General features: G+C 40.6%; 1 protein-coding gene and 1 long non-coding RNA gene across 10 annotated transcripts in view; both read right to left on the bottom strand.

The window, feature by feature from the left end:
- Positions 1-14,688, bottom strand: part of mbnl2 (muscleblind-like splicing regulator 2) — a 41,714-nt gene extending 27,026 nt beyond the window's left edge. For 2 of the 9 annotated variants that reach the window (XM_038280892.1, XM_038281053.1), the window contains exon 1: positions 14,361-14,688. In XM_038280892.1, coding sequence (XP_038136820.1) covers positions 14,361-14,534 — 174 coding nt within the window. In that variant the 5' untranslated portion in view covers positions 14,535-14,688. The remainder of the gene's footprint in view (positions 1-14,360) is intronic. The other 7 variants (XM_038281133.1, XM_038281274.1, XM_038281506.1 and 4 more) reach the window with 6 other exon arrangements.
- Positions 14,689-14,971: 283 nt separating this feature from the next.
- Positions 14,972-20,696, bottom strand: LOC119781181. Its single transcript, XR_005280505.1, has 2 exons — positions 20,384-20,696; positions 14,972-15,270 (listed from the first exon to the last, which is right to left on the bottom strand). It is a non-coding gene; the product is annotated as an uncharacterized LOC119781181 (long non-coding RNA).
- Between the last annotated feature and the right edge of the window lie 638 nt (positions 20,697-21,334).

Raw genomic sequence — 21,334 nt, 5'->3', positions numbered from 1 at the left:
TACCCAGGGATTAAGAAAAAAAAAAAGGAGACAGAAGGGGTGAGATTGAGGCGTGATAAAGCATGTTGCTCCTTTCTCGTTTGTCCTAAAATGCTTGAATATCACTTATCCCTTCTTTTTTTTGCTGATCAGTCGTGTCAAGCATCGGAAACTCCTTTCAGTGGACACCATTTCACTGTTTCATCAGCTGCCTCTTTGTTCACATTGTTTTCCCAGCAAGTGTGTGGTGATTTTTTTTAGAATAGCAGCAGAGGGGGTGTACATCAGCTGAAGATCACATGTCTGTGTTATCATCATGCAGCTCTGGCGCTCGGAGCTTGTGATCAGCTAACGCAGGTCAGGCTCTTATTGAATTCTAAGTGATACTTCAAAGAGGGAAAACCAGCCTTTACAGAGATGATGCTGATGATATTAACCAATTATTCCAAGGTTTATATTTAAGAGTTTCAAAGAATCTAAACATCCAGTATGTCTAATAAACACATATGCAAACTAAAACCAACAGAATTTTCCTCCTGCTGCAGAAGAGCGGTCATAAGAACTGCGGCAGTGGTGGCCCCCGCTGCGAGGTGCCTTCTAATCCAGCCGGACGCTGGAGCCCTGCTTTGGTTAATCTGATCATCTGTGACCTGCTGAGACATGAAACCAACCCTCTAGAGCTCGTTTAATCTGCGCATACAGGGAGGCATCAATGCAGCGCATAGAGGGAAAGCAGTGGGGAAGCAGGCAGGTGATGGACCCACAGCACAGCTCTCTGTACAGACATCTAAAAAACTCTTAAATTAAGTGTCTTCAATGCTCACTGTATGATTTTTAAATACATATTTTGATTTTTCAAGAGCTTTCAGGGTTATATTAGCTCATTTTACTTTTTACAGGCCTCCACTCGCAGTGGGAACATATTTGGCCCCATATGAAGGCTAAATAGAAAGCAATCTTGCTTCCTAGCAAGTGAACACCTTTAAAACTAGACATAAAACACAGTAAAGCTCCCCTAAGACCCCCCCTTCAATCCTCATCTCCAAGACAGAAGCATGAGCACGCTTTTAACAGGCCGCTGTTCCCTCACATCGAGAACACGATGCTCCGCACAGAGTCCTACATCTTAACAGGCGATGTCAACTAGCCGCACTGGTGAAAGAGTTCATAAAAATAGGTTAGATGATGCTGATGGCCCACTTTGGAGAGAACTGTGCCGCATGTCCCCCTCCCTCAAGAGGAAGCAGCAGAAAGACCTTCAGTTTTCTCGTTTTTTTACATTTACAAACACGTTCTCATTTAACGAACGAAGCTGAAAACTTATCCGCAGCAATCGGTACATTAGCCAACTAATTTAGGAAAACGTATAAATTAAGAGGTCTGGGTTACACCTTGAGTCCTGGCTGACAGTATTGACAGCACGTCCGACGTGTGGAGGAGATGTGTAAATCCATACAACAGATAAAAGAGGATAATGAGATGGAAGGGAGCGAGCAGATCTATTCATCAAAGCCTCTTTCTAACACACTCAGCAGATAGGAGCAGAAATGTTGCATGGCTGCTTACACCCCTGGTTTGCGATTAAAGCTTCGGTTTCTGACAAAAAAAGTATTTAAGATTCCAGCTACTAATGTAAGAATTTATAAATGCTCTAAAGTTTACTTTAAAACTCTGCTTATCAACTATAGAGAGCTGCTTATCAATTGTATTTTATAAAAAAAAATCCAAGCAGAGACGGAGGAAGCTGGAAAACATACCGACTGCTTCTTCTGTCTCACTTAAATGTTTTATATCAGCGTTTTATCCTCATACGACGATAAGCTGAGTAAGCAGATGAAACAGCAACTAGCAGGTCACAAAGGAACAAAGAACACTGAAAGGACCGAAGGTCTCATTCTCCTCTTTTAAGGTCAATGTTCACGATTCGATAATAAAATCAGAGATTGGGCAACATAATCCTGGGAGAGGTCCAAGGCAAGACCCCTCTCACGTTTCTATCCACCCCCCCCCAAACAAAAAACCTCTGATGATATCCAAGACTGTAAGGGAGGAACAATCTGAGGAGTGACAAGAGAAAAAGGAAGGCGTTTTGCTACCTGCACTTGTTGCTTCATGTGCCAGTAAACTTACAGCAATTGTGCGACATAAAAATATGTCTGATGATCTGAAACATCAAGTATGCAAAAATTAAAGAAGAACAGATCTGCCAAGAGGAAAACACCAGATAAATGTTTAGACCATTTGATGTTAATCTATGAAACCAAAGGGGAACAACCCCCAGCGCTTCGTGGTTGGGCGTATTGTTTGTTGGCTGTGGTGATGAGGCCTCTGGGACCTCTGCATACTCCTGTTAGAAGAGACTCTAATCCCAAAGGAAAATTATGAAAACAACCCGTCGTTTGATTCAGAAAACCAAAGAAGAGGAAGTTGCACAAGTGCTCCTCCTTGCTTAAAGTTTTAATCTTAATACATTAGGAAACCATGCTGTCCTCTCCCAATTAGTACCCCCCACCTGTCACAGTGGGTCACCAGTGCAGGCATCTGTTGGGTGTTAAACCGGCCCTCTCACTTTCAGCCGTGAACTTTAGACACCACAAACCTCCCTCTCCACTCACACAAACACGAGCTAGCACTGGCCTGAGGCTGACCTTGGTGGTATGGTCACCATGTCAAGTGGTTGGAAAGAGGGAGGAGTGTGTTGCATATGATACGCTGCAGCTAAGACAGGTCGTTACTGTCTAACCCTAAATTAACCCTTGCAGGAAACCCCGAGCCTCCTTGCTAACCCTAAAAACTCAACATGGAGAGCCTTTTAAAATCTAATTACAGCTACAGAAAAAGTATTTTTGAATTCTGAATACCTCCCTGTGATTTAATCAATTGTACACACAACATCGTGCAACAACATTAGTAAAAGCAATGCCATAAAGTTTAAATGCATAGAAATAACTCATTTTCTTGTATTGGAGCACAAGGTATTGCAATCATCCGACAAGAAACTGGAGCACAGTTAAACTGGTGGTGGTCTCATTCCTCCATCCTTCTTAAATATCACTAAGCTGATAATGAATATGAGGACCAGAAACTAGACAAAAATTGCAATAATAATTTAGATTTGCTATAATTTGCAGCTTTGTGATACACCTCCAGCTGGTGAAAGCAATCAATGACCTGCATATGAGGGCTTAAGAAGAGAACGGGTACTGAACTGTTTACTCTCAGGACAGAAAAAGACAAAGTCCAAATCGTAGCTTAGCTACCACAGATCGACCATTTAGAAATGATTGTCGGGTAAAGCCGCCTTGACAAAAAAGTTTTTAACAAGTTTAGACTAGGGATGCACGATATTGGGATTTTGGCCGATATCCGATATGCCGATATTTTAAAACTCATGTAGCCGATAACCGATATCGATACTGATGTTAAAGCTGGACAAAAATAAGTAGTCATTGAAAATAGCAGTTTTGTTATCCATTTCTGACACTTTGAAAAATAATATACTCAAATATATTTTCATATGCTGATATGAAATTGATTTTTAAAAAGGCGGTATCGATCTATTTTACTTTAAAATCTTGTGAAATTTCATCGTTCTGTTACAAACTCTCGTGATATTTTGCAAATTCTTGTGAGATTTTGTTAATAAAATAGATCGATACCGCGTCAATATATCAACATATAAAAATATGGCAAAATCTCATGAATTTTCGGGGGACTTCGTTGCATAACGATGACATATAGCAATATTTCATTAGTAAAAGAGATTGATATGGTGTTTTTAAATGGCAATATATCAGCATATGAAGATATTGTGATATTTTAATGTATCAATATTTTTTCCCTCGTCTTTAGAAGTTTTTAAGTCTGTAAAAAATAAGTTTTTGAGGAAGAAGAAGAAGTATTTTTTTTTTTTTTTTTTTTAGACTTTAGAAACTCAGAAGCTGATCAAATATCGGGTTAAATATCGGTGGGGTGGCCGATGTCCGATATTCAGTTTTAAGGCCGATACAGGCCGATACCGATAGGGGGCCGATTATATCGTGCATCCCTAGTTTAGACAGTTTGTCAGTAAAATTATCAGCTTCACTGAGAGATGATTTTGCTAATTAGCTAACGAATACATCAATTTAATTCAGTTTACAATTCAACCAGATCATACAGTCAGTCTGGTTCAAAGTTTTGATTGAATCAACTCATTGACTCAACAACAGTCCCTAACACAAGCATGAATTTAGCAACAGTCGAGAAGAAAGTTCCCTTTTACAGGAAAAAACCTCTAGCAGACCCAGATACAAAAAGTAAGTTTCATCCAGCTCCACAGGTGGCCCATTCACAGGACAGATGTTCTCTCCAGGAGTCACAGCCAAACAGCAAGCTACTAAAATAATAAAAAGCAGAGAAAGCATAAAGCTACAAATTGAACTAACAAATACTGAAGAATCTGAGACTAAGGACAGAATAAAGCAAAATGATGAAAAGTGGTCCCTATGTCCTCCAGCAGTCTAAGCCTATAGCAGCATTACTATAGAGATAGCTCAGGATAACCTGAGACACTCTAAAACTGGTAGCTGGGTCCACAGGAGAGGAGCCTGATAACTAAAGATCTGCCTCCCATTCTACTTTTAGAAATTCCAGGAATAAACCTGCAGATTGAGAGCAAAGTGCTCTGTTCAGAACAAAAGATACAATCAGATCTCTGATGCAAGATAGTGTTTGAGCATTTAAGGTTTTATATGCAAGAAAGAGTATTTGAAATTATATTCTAGATTTAACAAGAAGCCAATAAAGAGAAGTTAGGATAGGAGAGATATGATCTTTTGAATTTTCATCAGAATGTTGGCTGCAGCACTTTGGATCAGCTGAAGGCTTTTAACTACAGTTTGTGGACTTCCTGATAGAAAAGAATTATAATAGTCCAGCCTTGAAGTAATAAATGCATGGACTAGTTAATCAGCATCAACCTTGAACAGGATATTACAAATTTTTGCAATATTCCCGAGATGACTAAAAGAAAATTCCAGAAATCTCTTTTATAAATAATTTACATGACAGATCCTGATAAAAAAAATAACAGAAAGGTTTTTTACTTTATTATCTGAGATTAATTTAATGCCATGCAAATTAAGTGACTGAATAATCAGTCTAAAGACAATAATAACGTCTGTTTTGTCTGCATTCAGAAGCAGAGAGTTAAAAGTCATCCAGGTTTTCATGTCTTCAAGACACACCTGTAATCTAAGTAATAGAATAGAATTCTTCTTTATTGTCATTCCAATGTCACAAGTACAGAGCAACGAAATGAATTCTGTGCATATAACCCATCCCCTTGGGGAGCAGTGGCCTGCCATTGTGCGGTGCCCGGGGAGCACTGTGGGGTTAAGGGTCTTGCTCAGGGACCCAGAGTGGCAGTCTGTGGGAGTGGGGCTGGAACTCAGGACCTCAGGATTCCAAACTCTATGCCCTAACCACTAGGTCGCCACTCCCCCATGGGTTAGCTTCATCTGGAGTTTTAGACAGATACAGCTAAGTATCATCAGCATAATAGTGAAAATTAACCACATCTAATAATTCTACCGATTAGGAACATATATATAGTAAAGAGAACTGGTCCTAGCACTGATCCCTACCAGCCTTGTGCATTTACCCTAAACCCTACGAAATATTCAAGTCTTTCTAAAAGAACATTATGAATGACTGTATCAAACGCAGCATCAAAATGATACAAGTCCATTATCTGAAGCTATGAGAATATCATTAGTGGCTTTCACCAGCTCAAAAAGCTCATTATGGTGTAAGCGGTTACACACTTGTTTGGCAACTACTTTCTCAAGGATTTTAGATTAGATATACTAGGTCTATAATTGACAAAGTCATCTGAGTCAAGAGACAGTTTTAAAAGCCTGAGGTACATATCCTTGTAACAGGGGTGTGTTAATTACTTATAAAATGTTGGTGGAAATAAGAGGGAATACTTCCCTATATAAGTTGGTTGGAACTGGATCTAACATACAAGTTGAAGGCATAGATAAAGATAATAGTTTTGTTAACTCTGAAAGTTTAACTGAATCAAAGCAGTCCCTGTAAACCAGAGGGTAGCAGCAGAAATTATTGACATCAGACTCAAAAAAGCCTGGGACAGAACTAGGGGTGTAAATAATAATCGTTTTGTATCGATGCATCAATCCAGTAGCCGATGATCCAATGCATCGACACGTCCCCAAGACTATTGATTCATTTTTTTCCCCCTCCTCTGGTCTATATTTATCCATTTGCTCTTGGATGTAATTCTGACTCCTGTGCTGCGGTGGCGCTAAACCTATTTTGCCCTCATACCTTGCTTCCTTTAGCCACTACCCTCTTTCCGCTTGCACACACACACTCGCGTTAACAGTAGGCAAGACAGACATGGCGGAGATAGCGGAGGTGAAAGAAGAAGTAGGCAGACGTGGCGGAGGAAAAAGAAAATGACTTACACACCACTTGCGGGTTCAAGTTATTTGTGTGGAAGTATTTCAGGTTCTTATTTTTGTTACTTAATCTGCTAGTGCACTTATGCACTTGTTGCTCTGATTTTGTGGAGTATTGTCATTATATAGTGAATAAAGTACAGGCCTATTTTTTTGTTACCATTTGCTGCTAGTGCATCTTTGCACTCATTACACAGATTTTGTTGAGTATTGTTATTCTCCAGTGAATGTTGTATAGGCCTATTTTTGTTACTTAATCTGCTAATGTAGTTATGCACTCATTGCAGTATTTTTTGATGCAAGGCCTTTTAGAATCTTTAACACAGAGGCATTATTATATTTCAGTGAATGAAGTTTTCATAGGCCTAGGTGGAGTACAACTTTAGCTACTTCTGTTATTTGCTGTTGCTTCTCAAATAAAATGCATAACGATATTGCAGCTTTCATTGATTTATTTCAAATATGAAACATTGTCTAGACAGTAAGGTAAAAAAATTATTAAACAATTAATCAAATCGAATCGTATCGTGGTGTATTCTTGAGTACCGAAAAGAATCGAATCGTTGGGTCAGTAAATTGATACTGAATCGAATCGCCATGGTGGGTGTGATTTACACCCCTAGACAAAACATACGAAAACACAAGAGATGATTAAAGACAGCAGAGCAACTGAGGAAGATGAGAGCAGAGCAGACACCAGAGGCTGCAGACAGATGCTGCCCCTTACTTATGAATTAATGTAGGGATTTTAAGGTTATTCTTATCAGAGGTGTGCTTAATGCCGATGAACAATTCTTTAAAATTTCATAATGAACCAGATCATATGCAAGATTTGGCCATAGGTGTAAATCACTATTTGAGGCAAAATCTCCTGCTTGATGAAGGGCTGTGTTCTCAGAGAGCTTTTCTAGTCTAAACAATAAATTTAAATATTCATTTTTAATCTACAGAAAAAATTACAGTTAATGAATGGACCAAAACTCTAGGAGGTGAGGAGGAAGAGCCGGCTGGAAATTCTGATCTTTTTCTTCAGGAAAAAAAAAAACCCAGAAAAGACACAACATGTTATGTGCAATAAATACTTTGTTATTATTCTTTGTTTTGTTTTTTTGTGTGTGTGTGTTTTTGTGCTCATTCCACAGCAGTGGATTTGAACAATGGCAACAATAATGAATCTGGAATCAGTCGATAATTTTTCACAAAAACATTTAGACTTCTGCTTATCACTGATCGCCCATTAGAGTATAACTGTGGCTCATTGACTGCCAATATTATATATTGAAAACACTTTATTAAACCAAAACCTTCTGAGGCTTGATCGTTAAACATGAACAGGCACACTTCAGTTTCATCAGGTCAAGATGGATTGAGAGACGAATATTTTAGGGCAACAATAAGAAGGTTTTATTAATCTCAGGAAACATGTTCTCAAACAGGGGACCGGCGGGAAGTCGCAGCAGACCCGGTTTATGACACAGACCGACAGTCAGACGAGGAAAGTTCCAGAAACCCATTGTTCTGCAGGTCCCCTGAAGATTTCTTCATTTTTTGTTGCCTCATTAAATGAGGCCAATTAAGAAGATCTCTGCCTCATTATGAAGGCTGGCCTCCTGGGAGACAGCTGGGACCTGTCTGCCTAACAGTTTGTAGCTCCCAAGGTTAGCAAGTGCAACCGTATTGGTGAGTTTTCAAGATGAAAATGTCTGCACAAAAACTGTTTAGCTGTGAGTTCGATCATTTCTTAAAATAATTAAAGGCTAGAGGAATCAAAACAAAATATGACATTGTTCCCTAACAACCAAACAGCATATCTATTCATGTATTAGCAATGTGGCTAACATATTGTGGCTAACAACATTGCACACTTTAGCATGCCATCACTGACTTTCTGAGTGATTTGGAAGGATGTAAGATGAGACAATACCGCATAGGCTACAAATAAATGCCTCTCTCAGAAAACCAGAGTCTGTCTCTAAGTGATGATCAAAAAGAAGCATCAATAATTAATGAGACCACCGCTAAAGGTCAAGAGCACAGCAAGCCTCCTGACTGACTTGCAATAGATCTGCACTTAGCTTTGCTGCAGAGGAGCTAGCAGCAGCAACAGCTACTGCAGCGCTAAGGCAGTTGAAGTCCAGCTGGCTTTGAAATCAAATGTGAGGAAAGAATTGATTCTGCAGGACTGATTTAAGCTGCTGCTTTACACACCGAGGGAGGGAGGGAGGGGGGATAAGCAGAGAATCGAGCACTTTATCGGCACTGTGGGCAGCAGAGAGTGATGGAAAATGAGTATGACTCAGAGGTAGTGGGTGGACTTAGACCAGGTGAGACATTGGTACAGCAGATGGGCAGTTTTTCAGCTCTCCATCTTTTCATTGTGCTCGAGGCAGATCACAGGGTGAAGAATGTAGAAAACCAAATCCTTTCGTGGAAGAAAGCCACGTAATACACTTGTGCAGAATTCCTAAGAACTTTCCAATTTGAGATTTCATAATTTTCCAGATTCTTTATGACACTATGGAAAGCCAAAACTAGCAGTTTCACAATTTTAATTAAAGTCAGGAAAAGATGTGAAGAAGCTGGCTTTTGATTAAGCAGTGTGAAAAAAAAGGAAACTTTTGGCATCTAGATAAAACTGGATAAAAAAATAAAAATGTCAAATTGATTACTCTGAATTTAAAAAAAATGAGTTCAAGAATGGATACTTTTACATCACAAAATGAAAAAGTTCAGATCAATCATATCGAATCATAAAAAAAAACAAGGTAAAAGGACCTCTGGATCAGATGAGCAGATAAACAGTTCTTATCTATTGAAAAAACTGTGTGTGTTTATTAGACATGTGAAATTACAATTAATATTATTTTACTGTTACAAAGGCTGCAATATGTTAAGAATACATATAGTGCTGTACATTCATATTCTGCACACCAGACTAACCTTTATACCCAAATCTGGTGCAAACTTTCAGTTGTTGAGATGCTAAGGCTGTTAAAGGAGAATATAAAAACAAATAACATCTCTGCTTTTACTTTTCTTTTTTTTTACCTATATAAAAACTTTAATGATTTACCTACTGGAGAAAAAAGGACCAACTGATAAAAAAAATGAATGACTTTAAAGTGTATTAGGGTGTCCCTTCCTAGAACAATATGCAGCATAGATATAGTTTAATCTTTCTGGGTAATTCATACTTGTCTGACATTCTGGTCATAGTTGATTTATTTAATTTATTTTCTTTAGTTTTGGTTTATGTTATTTTTTATTAATTATTTATTCCTCAACATCAAAAAAAGTAATTAAAATGAATCACTCTGCATGTAAAAACTCTTTATTGCATATGAGGTTCACTTTAAGTTTTCCGGTATATCAGATTCATTGAGGGGAAAACTTCAAAGTCTCAAAAAAAATAAATGTGAAGTTAATTATCCAGGGTAAATCCAGATGGTACTTCTGACAGGAAAAAGTTAAAAACACTTAACCTTTTCACATAATTTCAGTGCATCCATAACGTGATGTCTGGTAAAACTGATCTGACAATGAGATTTAAACTGTCAAGTGGAAAGGGTGTGATCATCCAGATCAAATCTAGTTTGTCGGTAGCAGAAAGAAGCCAAGTGTACATGCATGTGGCCGCAAGAGGATTGTTTGAATAGCAGCAGCAGTTGGGCTCTGACAGGGGTTTTCATCAAAGCAGACCCAGTCCTCTGCAGCCTCGCATCAGGATCCAGCCGGGGCTTCGTTGACCCCAGAAGGGAACGCCAGCGATCGCTGCGCTGCATACATTCCCCTCCACATGTTTGCTCTGCCCAGGGCGTGGCCCGCTTGGAGAGGATTACATAGAGGAATGCAGGCAAGCCCATCTTTTTAAAACAGGAGTGGAGAAGAGGGGGGGTTGGGGGCAAGACTATGGGCATAAAGTTTACGTTCAACGGAGCGTAAAAAAAGGTCCAAAAACATGCAGATATAAGGGGGCTAAAGAGGTAACAGAGGAGGGGAAGTGGACTTCTAGTTCAAATAGAAGGTTGGCACCGATTAGCTTCAGGGTTTCCAATATGACTTCTGTCTGGACAAGTTTATCTGGTTTCCTATCAGCAGTTTGTGGGCAGGTAGGGTTTAAATAAGCAGCTTTTGACAAGTGGTTTAGAAATATTAAACCACCAGAAACCCTTCACTGTTTGAAGTAACATGTCTCTCTTTAAGCATCTGTATTTCACAGGGACTTCACAGATCATCTAGTGTAAATAAAAAAAATGAAGCAGTAACCTGGTAGAGTGTGATTGCAAAAGAAAATAGATAATTAGGCGTCTGAGCTACAAACATTTAAGCTGCTACAAATATTTTCAGACATTATCAAAAATCAAATGTTTCTTTTAACTATAAAAAGCAGTTAGAATGGTTTATTAAATATTACGAAAAAAATGGAGCAATGAATTATCTCTAATGGCAAAAAATGGAGGAACTAGAGGAGAGGGGGAGATAAGCGTCAACAAAAGGCTAACGTCTGCAGCACAGTCAACATGACATCACCGCATGACCGGCGTGATTGCATTTATTCCATTAAGGTAGGCATTCTGTCTCATTTCCTGCAGCCCCCACTTCCACTCTGCCCACAGCTATCACTCTGACACGGTTTCCATGGTCACCGCGCAACAAGTACCCAGAAGCCTAAAGGAAAGAGCTGTCATAAAATATCCCTGCAGGTTTTTTTGGCTTTTTTCTGAGGGACCAAAGGCGAAATGTACACATTTGAATTGTTTGAATGAGCAGCAGTGCTTTGCTGAAGAATTTTTTTTTTCATGTAAGAACCACAAACTTTAACTATAAAGGTAGGCTCGTTTTTGCACATCTCTAGAAGCTGTATGTCTATAGTGACTATTTTCTTATAGTGTTCCTCTTTCCTCTAGAAAGGCTGAATCACGTCTTTGAAAAATCCTTTAAATCACTTAAAGATCTACTGTGGTAAAAATTCATTTCAATAAATAAACCTGCTTTGATCAAAACCGTTGTATGGCAGATCTGGTTGCATGTTAGAGTCAGTTTCCTCCTAGAAGTTTAGGCTCAATTCAAGCGTCAAATCCTTCAAAACCCCTATGGCCGCAAAGATACTGAACGCTGCGCAACTGTAGTCCAGCTGCAAGAAATCCATATTATTAAAAATCAATGTGTTCACTCACATCAGCCACGGTGCAGTGCGGGTACGATTACCTAAGTCGTGAGGAAGTTTGGCCGACTCCGCCTAAAGCTCCTGAGTTTCGTCCGATAATTCTCGGAAAGAGATTCAACGCATATGAAATCCTTTTCATAGTAATGGATCAATCATTCTTCTCATCAGCACTGACAAGCGTCACCATCCCCGCTGCAGCATGATGCTGCCTCTATCGTGTTTCCCTATAAGGGGTTTGCTGTTTGTGGCATTAGCTTTCCTCCATTTTCTTTTTTTTATTTTAAACGAAAAAATAGCTTAACAGATTTCCAAATCCAATTTCTGGATCTCTGGAGCTTCTCCAGATTAACCACGAGCTTCTAGGCTGCTGCTCTGATGAATGTTCTCCCTCCACACTTTCTACATTTTTAGCACCCCTAGGTTGCGGTCATAACTTTACAGAATGGAAATAAAGTGCGTGTAATTCTCTTAAACAGCAGTGCATTGCTATACCTCGTTTCAATGCCCTGTTTTATTAGGGACCCTGGCACCTGTGTCTAGACGTGTTGGATTTGCATGCAATTTTACTGCTTCTAACGGCTCAAATGTGTGTCAACCTCCAAAAATACTCCCACTGCTAAATATATAATGGATAAAAATGAAAGCACAGTGGGTTTTAATGGTGGACTGGGGAATTTAAGAGACCTGGCTAAACGGTTACACCACCCTAACACTTCTACGTTAAGCTATTTTTAAAAAGTGACAAATGCAGCATAGGAGAGGCGTTTTTTTGTTTGTTTTTTTTTCTTAAGCCCCCCCATATATCCAGTAGGGAAAAAAATGAGAGAACTGTCACTAACGACCATAAACTTTATAGATCAGGTTTGCATAAAAGCGAATAGTGCAGGTCTGTATCTTTCTGCACATGCAAAGCAACCGAACGTACAATGCAAAGTAAAGGTCTAAATTGCCATTTTAGAGGATCTCAATGTAAGTGAGTGGATGTTTACCAGAAGACACCTTCTTCTCTCCAAACACACCTATATAAGGAGATAATTCCTGCACTTTTGGCTAACTTTGGGTGGAGAAAAAGCAGTAGGAGTGTTAAAGATCCATTGTGGTCACCGGAGAGTTTGCAGTAAATTAGCCTGAAAACAACAAGTGCTTCATTCACTTGGCGTGCTTTCCTGTAGCTGGAGGACAAGAGTAACACCTCTTAGTCTGCTACTTTCTTGAGTTACCTTTCATTCCTTGTCTCTTAAAGGAGGCCTGTAATCTGTGGCCAAGTTACGGCTGGCAACACACAGCCCCACCACCATAACACTATCAGATGAGAAGACCCGGGAAGATGATACGGGCGTAATGGGGTGAAAATCAGTCCCTGCGTGGAGAGAGACGCATTTGCTAATGCCTAATAAAGATTTCACTCTCTCTGCTGTCAGGAGGAGACTCTTGGTGACTGAGGGGACAAATTGGAGGTAAAATAAAAGAGGATCCGGTTTGCAATACGAAACAGAACAAAAGAGAAGGATGGGTTTTTTTTATGATAAATGAGGAGAGTTAAAAAATCTAGCAAATCAGATCAGTAAATGCATCAAATATTCTCCGGTATATATCGCAAAGGCATGAGAAGGAAAAAGGGATATTAAAAACCTTCAGGCAGAGCTGCCATTTCTCAAGGAGGGATGTTAGGGTCCTAATCATTCCCTTAAAAAAATAAAATAAAAAATAAAGCTTCTCTGTCCTTCACAGTGTGGATGTCTTGTCCACAGGGCACATGTAAGATCTGCTCGGTGCAATGACAAATCAGATGTGGGGTTGTTAAGCTGCAACAACATAACAGCTCACATTTAAAAGGAGCGTCGCTTCATGAGGCAGCTGGTTGCGCCATAAATCATTTAGGATTGGGTTAAAAAGGAAAAAAAAAACTTTTTCAAGCCATTTCATTAGTGCTAAGATCAATGGATCTCCCACCTTAGCTGGTCTTTCCCATTTTGAATAGTAAAATATGCAATACGTGAATCAAAATACTTTACTGGGGTTCATCGTAAAAGTCAACAAAAATCCTCTACAGAAATTCCAACATCTGTGGTTTTTTACTGTGTAGGCTGCAGCTTCAAAAGACAAGATAACAACTCCACACTGTTCTAGTGTTCTGCTCTGGTTTCTTTGGCTATTTATCACTGTCACATCTGCAGTACAAAGAAGGGGGGGGGGGGGAAATAGGCTGCTCTTCGGTACAGCATGTGGCGCCTACCTCGAATGAGGCGATATCTAAATATCTGGTGTTAAAATACATTAAGATACTCTAGACTAGAGAAGAATAAAGACCAAAAAGAGATTTAGATGTTTTCCAAAAAAGGCTTTGCTGCTTTTAAAATGTTTCTGTTGGTTGTAAACGTTCTGACAGCTGGGATGGATCCGAGAATAGAAGCCCTGGAAGGACTCAAAAAGATGAAATGTAAGCTTGGGAGCGCAGATAACAGACAAGTTATGTGAAGATTGGATACATTGTTTTATAAAAAAGAAAATAAAGATGTGTTTACGGATGGTGGCTGGTGTCAATAGACCTCTCTGGCCTTTAGCTTCATAGGTCAGAGTCGCCTGCTGACTGAGTACAGGGGGGAGACCCAACACACATGCTAATTTGAGCAGACATCCTATACACACCAACCATAAAGGTGTCAGTTGTGTTTATGTCTTTCGATCAGTGCTCCTTTCCAAGCTGATCTGCAATATAGAAACTAAACTTATATACAAGTACGTACCTTTAACGAATCAAAACAGGCAATCACCCTCCCGTTCTCCACCTGGCAGCTTTTGGGAGGGTGGGCGAATTTGCATTCCTCGTCACTGCGCGAACACGTCCCTCTCTGAAACTGCCGGCACACTTCCAGGGTCAGCCATTTTGTGTCCCGTATAGAGGCTATGTTTAGAGCCATGTCGAGGGTTGATGGCTGTGGAGCTGGGGAAGGAGAGGAGCTGCCCGCTTTAGGGAGGAAGCTATCCTGAGCGGAGTGGATAAAAAAAAAAAACAAACAAAGCAAAAAAAAATAAAAATCTAATGCACAAGAGCTAAAACCGATGGAACATGTAGCTAAAAATAACCCGCTTCAGGTCGGTGCTTTGTCCTTGCAGACCAAAAAAAAAAAAAAAAAAGAGGAAATCTGATGGTTAAGTCTCTGAGACCTGAGCATGAGAGTGAACAGTTGTGTTGTTGTGGAGTTTTCTCAGTCAGGCTGATTGATCAGCAACCAGTAAAACTCATCTGCAGATCTCTGAAGAGGCAGATGCAGGCATGCCTGGAGACGACCTGTTTAGGCTGCACCACTGTCCTTAAAACGTCCCTTTTATGAAAGATGATATCTTTTTTCCGAGGGTGGGTGTTGAGGAGTAAAAGGTGGCCCTATTTTAAGATACAATGGCACATTTTAGGACAACACAAAGTTTGCAGCTCTTTGATTCGAAGCGCCTTTATGCTTCAGCAATCTGGCCAGCGGTTTAGAGAAGGCGTCAGCTTTCGCTTGGGTTTATTCACACCTAGAAAGCTGACGGGGGACGAAACAGGACTTGAAGCTAAGCGACGACCAAACAGAGGCTGCAGAGAAATATCTGGATCTCCTCGGACAAAATCTTCAAGTAGGGATGTCGTCTCAAAAGGCACTTTCTGTCTCTGATCTGAAACGTAAAAAACAGAAGAGAGAAGAAACTGGTGAAGCAAAGGTTTAGAAATACTTATTAACACATTTGAATGAGACTTTTAAAGCCGCCTCACAGAAACTTGAAGTCATATTTGGTAAAAAAAAAAAAAAAAAACAATGGTGGTAACATCATGCTGTGGGATTGTGTTACTTCAGTAGGACAGGACGGTTGGTCAGACATGATGAATGAGGGTAAACACTGACCAACTCTGGCAAAAAAAAAAAAAAAGACTTAACAAAATAAGACTTTAGATCTAAGGTCTACCAGTCGCTCTCTGGGTGTAGATTAAAATCGTATTCATCAGTTTGCTGTCCATCTAACATTTCCACTGTCTATCATTTAAGGCTCATAAGTGCCTGCCTGCAGTGTTAACTACAGACTGAAGCTCAGTCTGGTCAGGAAGTGGAAGTAAACCTATTTCAAATAAGAATGGGAACATTTTTCTCTTACAAGTCTGAACAACAAATGTAACCCTGGTCTCTGGAGCAATGATGTTGGTTTAAGGTGTTGGGCACTAATTCTGTGAACGTCAATACTTCCAGACTGCATCCTCAACCACACCAGCTTTACTTAAAAAGCTTTTAACGTTAGAGCTTAAGGCTTTAAAAACCTATCTGACCAAAATGTTGCATAAAAGAAAATGACAACAAAAAACAAACCGGCTGTCATTGGATTAATTATCAACAATATCAAAACATTATCAAAAGAAGTCCTCCCCCTCCTTCTGCTTATTTTCAATTTCCTTTTTTTTCTCTATCCCTTTACATATCCATCCATTTTCTGACACATTTATCCCAAGCGGGTCGCGAGGGGTGCTGGTGAAGTGTGTGCCAGAATTTAGAGAAGCCAATTAATCTAACAGTCATGTTTTTGGACTGTGTGAGAAAGCTGGAGTACCAGGAGAGAACCCACACATGCTCAGGGAAAACATGCAAACGCCATGCAGAAAGACCCCAGGCCGGGAATTAAACCCAGAACCACCTTGCTGCAAGGCAGCAGTGCTACCCACTGCGCTACTAAGCAGCATATGTTGTCTTGTATTTCTTTCTATTTCCATACAAATGCTAACAATCTTGTAAAACAATAATCCCTTCAGCAAACAACTTCAACTAAATACAAAAAAATTAAACTCACAATATAAAGTAAAAAGTGAATAGCTAAAGCTCTAGGATGGGTAAAGTTTTTCTAACTCCATTAAATATTTTAACTCAAAAAACTACAACAGAACATAAAATGTTTAATACCCCATATTAAGGTCTAAGAATGGATAGGTCCAAAAATGTTATTGACATGTTAAAATCTTATTCTTTATGGGAAATACGTCTCCAATTTTCAAAGACTCAAAAGCCAGTAAAGCCAAACTCCCCAGCTCATTGGACATCTAAAGTCTTTCCAAAATAGTCCATATAACCCAGAAAATGGAAGAACTGTTTGTGTAGTAAGATGTGAAACCAGAGCAAATAGTCGGGTTGGAGACAGAAAAGAAGCTCTGTGGTCTAACGTGGCCTGTAGAGAAACACATGGCGGTACGACCAATAGAGAAAGTGCAGCACAGCACTACTCTGGGCAGCCATCCAGCAGCTAGGGAGAGACTGAGACAGATGCATATGCCACTGCCAGACATGATTATGACGCTGTCCAGTGGTGTCACACAACATTCACCAGCCACTCTCTCCGTCCATATTAGGGACCGGCTCATTGACATCAGCCTGTCGGTTTACATTCATGCAGGCTGTGTCAGAACAAGCTTCCTTCCTTCCTTGGCCTGCAAAGGCACTGGTCTGTGCATCTGAATGTCATCTAGAGGGAGCGAGGGGACATTGATAAAGCAACAAGCTGAGGAAGTGACCTTTCGCTTGGGAGTATGAAATCTATTACTAAGCTACTGAGCAGGGAGCTTGTTTCTGGGCACATCTGGAAATGTTTTGTTGGTAACTGTGGGCTGAAGGGGAGGAGAGAAAAGAGGAGTGTTGTAAAAAGCTAGAGCAGTGGTTAAAAGAGTATTATTTTACTATTATATGTATTGAAAAAGTATGGAAAATGGTGGCTTGGCCTACTTCTTAAATTAGTAAAATAACAAGCTAAGACTTGTTGTAGGGTTTGTTAAAACTTCCTAACATCTTACATTTCTTGACACTAAAGGTTTTACCCGTTTTTTAAACAATTTTAAAGTATTTGTATCAGCTCATCACTTTTAGGAGATCTCCACTGTTAAAAGACTTAAACACCAGCAGATAGAAAGTAAGCTAAGTGAGTTTACGAAGGACTAGAAAGAGGGTTTTCTGGATTAAAAAGAGTTCCTTTTTAAAACAAAGCCGTTTCAAGCCGATTAAATTCAAACTAGTTAATCATATTGTCCCGCTTTAGTGCTGATCATGTGAAATGAGATCAGAAGCTTCCTTTTTGCCCGATCACACTGACGCCCGGGCTTTTGCTCTCCAAGGCGGGATCTAATTTCACATCACACCCCCCCCCCTCCTCCGTGCCCCAAGGGAGTGAACCAATCGCTGCAGAAAGAGACAGTCAGGTAAGAATCATGTCAGATCTGACCTTTAGCAATTAATTCCTTCTTATTTTTAGAAGCCATAAGATGTCTGCCATGGAGCTAACCTAATTTGTCAGCATGTGAAGAAGCGTTGGCGCCTGTTGTCTGTTTAATGACGAGCTTGAAATTATGTGCAAAGAGGGGCTGTTAACACCAAATTATTACTTTTACACCTTTAAAAAAAAACATTAAAAATAAGCGGCATTTTTCACACTAAATCGTGCGACTCTAAGCAGATAGACCTTCGCTACTGAGCTCTTTGGGGTCACCTCAACTTCCAACTTTGAGGCATTTTCTAGTCCTTGAAAAATATTCCATATGTTGAGGGATGAAGATAAAAGGCTCCTTTATAAGGGTGGTAGTAAGATAAGGAAACACATGCAGGAACAGGACTGCACATTTGTTGGCATACTGCTAATATCTGCTGTATTTTTATACAGTATAGGCAGAAAGTTTTCATTTGGTGAAATGCGCATTTTAAAACACAAAAAAAGTTTGAATTTATAAAACAAACGTAGTAAAATTGAGGAGGAAGTGAGATCCTACAGGTATCCTGAAAGATTACAGGAGGAACAGCTTTAAAGTCTGCTTTGAACACCTCGCCAAGGTTAAATAATTGTAATTTGGCATTATAGCGCATGCCTTGCTCTTTTGCCTGCACTGTGCCTTTACTTTTCTGTCTGCTTGTTGGACACCACTGTGGAGGGCGCCTTCTATAACCCTTAACCGATAGATGAAATCCCTCTCAATCTGAATGATTGGTTTAAATGTCCTTGCATGAAACCCTAAAGAATTGAAACTTAAAGAACTGGAGGTAGAGGTAGATTCTGCGCATTACACCGGACAGCAACACTGTCCTGAACCAAAGTGGCTAGACGGAGACGTAAAGAAAAGAATCCCAGCGTTAGATTTTGTGGATTACTGACGCTTACTAAGGCCAGCTGCCAGAGGCATTATCTTGGTCAGTCTGTTTAATTGAATGAGAGTCAACGAGACTGGGATGTCTTTAGTGAAAGTTGTTGCCCTGACCTCTAAAAACCGGTGTGCCACCCTTTAGTCTGCAATCTGTGCAGGATGGTTTATCTTAAATGCTTGTAGTTGCTCAGCAAAGATCATGAGTAGAGTTTTAAAGCAGCTGCATTTCCATTTATAACGATTTTATGCTGGCAGGATGTTTTGAAATACCGAAAGGAACAAGTAGACAGTGTTTTCCATTTCCTACCAGAAATGGAAAATGAGTTTAAGCTTAATCAAAGGCGATGACGCTTTGAGAATCCTGTTCTGTTCAATTCTATCAAGTACCATTAGGTATAATGATGGGTGAGGGAGATCAGCAGACTCTAAGCTATGAGCGTTTTCCAGAGTCAGCAGGAAGATGAGCCACATATCATAATAGCCTTAGCTTCACCAGGGTGACCCAGACAGCCCGTATCTCCTGAAATAGGACGGCCTGTTTTTGTATCAGAGCAGTAATGTGCGTTTTAATAGAGAAAAGGCGAGAGGCTTCCAGCTTTTCTTGACCGCCTGCACTCGTTTAACAGATTTGTTTTCCCTAAGCATTCTCGTCTGCTCTCTGGTAAGTCGAAGGGACTCAGGCAAGTCATCATCTAATTATAGTGCAGTCGTCTGCCAGAGATGGATTGTGCATCGCAGATAAATATGATGATTAACAGGGCTTTTCAGGATAATTAATGGTAAAAACACATTAAATACCACACTTAGCTTAACAGTTTTGAGTTCAGCTGACATGTATGTTTGCTTGATATAGAACGAATACTTTAACTCCGGGTTATGAGTAAGTGATTTGAAGATAAATTCAGCTGAGATTTAATCTTGAGGTGGGGCTGCGCGCACGTCTGTGATTTAGTCTGTCTATTTTCAACAGGAAGGGCCGGGACTGTTGTTCCATTTCAGAAAACACCCACTTCCCCTTGATCTGCAGCCAGGCGCATGACACCACTCTGGCCTTTTCCACGCAGTCTGCAACGTCCAGTTCTTTAACCGCGCCAGCTCCCAGTTTTGGAGTGGAATACTAAATCTGGGTGGACTTCCAAGAAATCAAGAGCCACCCTTAATTAAACCATAATGAAGTCTGTGAAGTTCGAGATCTTTCCAACGAACTTTGGAAAAAAAGAAAAAGAAAAACTCTACTGGTTGCATGACGAGGCTTTGCAATTGGAAAAACTTCATCTCATGTGGCGAAAATGAGCCCCTGACATTTGGACTGAGGAGGGGGCAAGTCAACTGCTGTGATAACGCCTTTTCCCCCCCAGGAGTTAAAAGAGAAAGTCCATTTAGGGGCCTGTAAACAGCAGTGGAGATGGTGAGCTCCCAGAGCTCCGATGCATTCCCCCCTCCTCTTGCTATATTTTTCTTTCCTCGTTTTCTGTCTCACACCCTTTTTCCTAAACAGATAAAACATTGCCTCAAGTCCCTCCCCACCCAGACTGGTATGCAGCATACTGCAGCAAAACTACTAAGAAAAAACTATTTAAAAAAAAAAGGGGGGGGGGGAACCCTGACTGTATGACAAGTCATTCCCACCTCAATTTATCCGTTCCTGGAGCTCAGCTGTGTGCTTCTGTCTTAGTCCCAAACAGGGGAGGCAGCAGTCGGCTCCAGTGCGGTTCTCCCTTCTGCCCCGGCGAGTGGAGTTAACGACCATGTGAGCTGTTGTCATTCCTCACGAGCTGCTGAGCGCTGCAGCCAGAGGTCCATGCCGAGACAGGGATTTTCTCTCAGCGTCTGTTTCTTAGCCGCAGAGCAAAAGCGAGCGAGGCAGGCGGGCGGGCAGGAAGCAAAAGAGTGTCTACTCAAACTATTTGGCTGTAACACTACCAGCCGACACACACACACACACACACGCGCCTAAAGCCAGCCCCTTCCTGCCCACCAGCCTGTAGATGGGACTTGCCTCTGAACAGCTCCAGCCAATAAAATCCCAGGCTGCTCCAAATCCCAGCATTCGCCGCCTCTTTATTGGAAGACAGCATCCGACTGATGGGACAGAAATTCTGCACTTACGGTCACAACCCCCTGAACACTGATCTCACGAGGTATTTCCCCAATTTCATGCCTTGCTAAATGTCACAAATTCAGATGCCGGAGAAAGCGATGATATCTAAATTCAATTGAACAGTCGATCTGATTAGTGGGACAGGCTGAGGGGAATGCAAAGGGAAAACAAGGAAGAGCGGTAATCAAAGTGTTGCGCAGCCGCATATTGGAGATCAGCAGTGTCCTTGTCTGTGTTCTATCACCGCATTTAACACCCCCCCCCCAGGAAACCAGAGCACTACACCTGCACCCTCCCTCCCACTTCTCCTCTACCTCCTCTCAGCATCCCTCCTCTAAACCCATCCACCATCCCAGCATCCACCCTCCTCCACTCGAGCACCTTTCTCTCGCCCTCCCCGTGGCTTCTCTTCATCCCTCACCTGCAGGTTTTCCCGTAATTCTGTAAGCGATTTTACAAGCACTAGTTCAGTCCAATTC

The sequence above is a fragment of the Cyprinodon tularosa genome, unplaced genomic scaffold (genome assembly GCF_016077235.1).
Source record: "Cyprinodon tularosa strain WSP-4 unplaced genomic scaffold, ASM1607723v1 ctg1, whole genome shotgun sequence".
NCBI lineage: Eukaryota > Metazoa > Chordata > Actinopteri > Cyprinodontiformes > Cyprinodontidae > Cyprinodon > Cyprinodon tularosa.
Note: the sequence above shows the minus strand (reverse complement) of the source record. Positions and strands in the feature narration are given on the sequence as shown.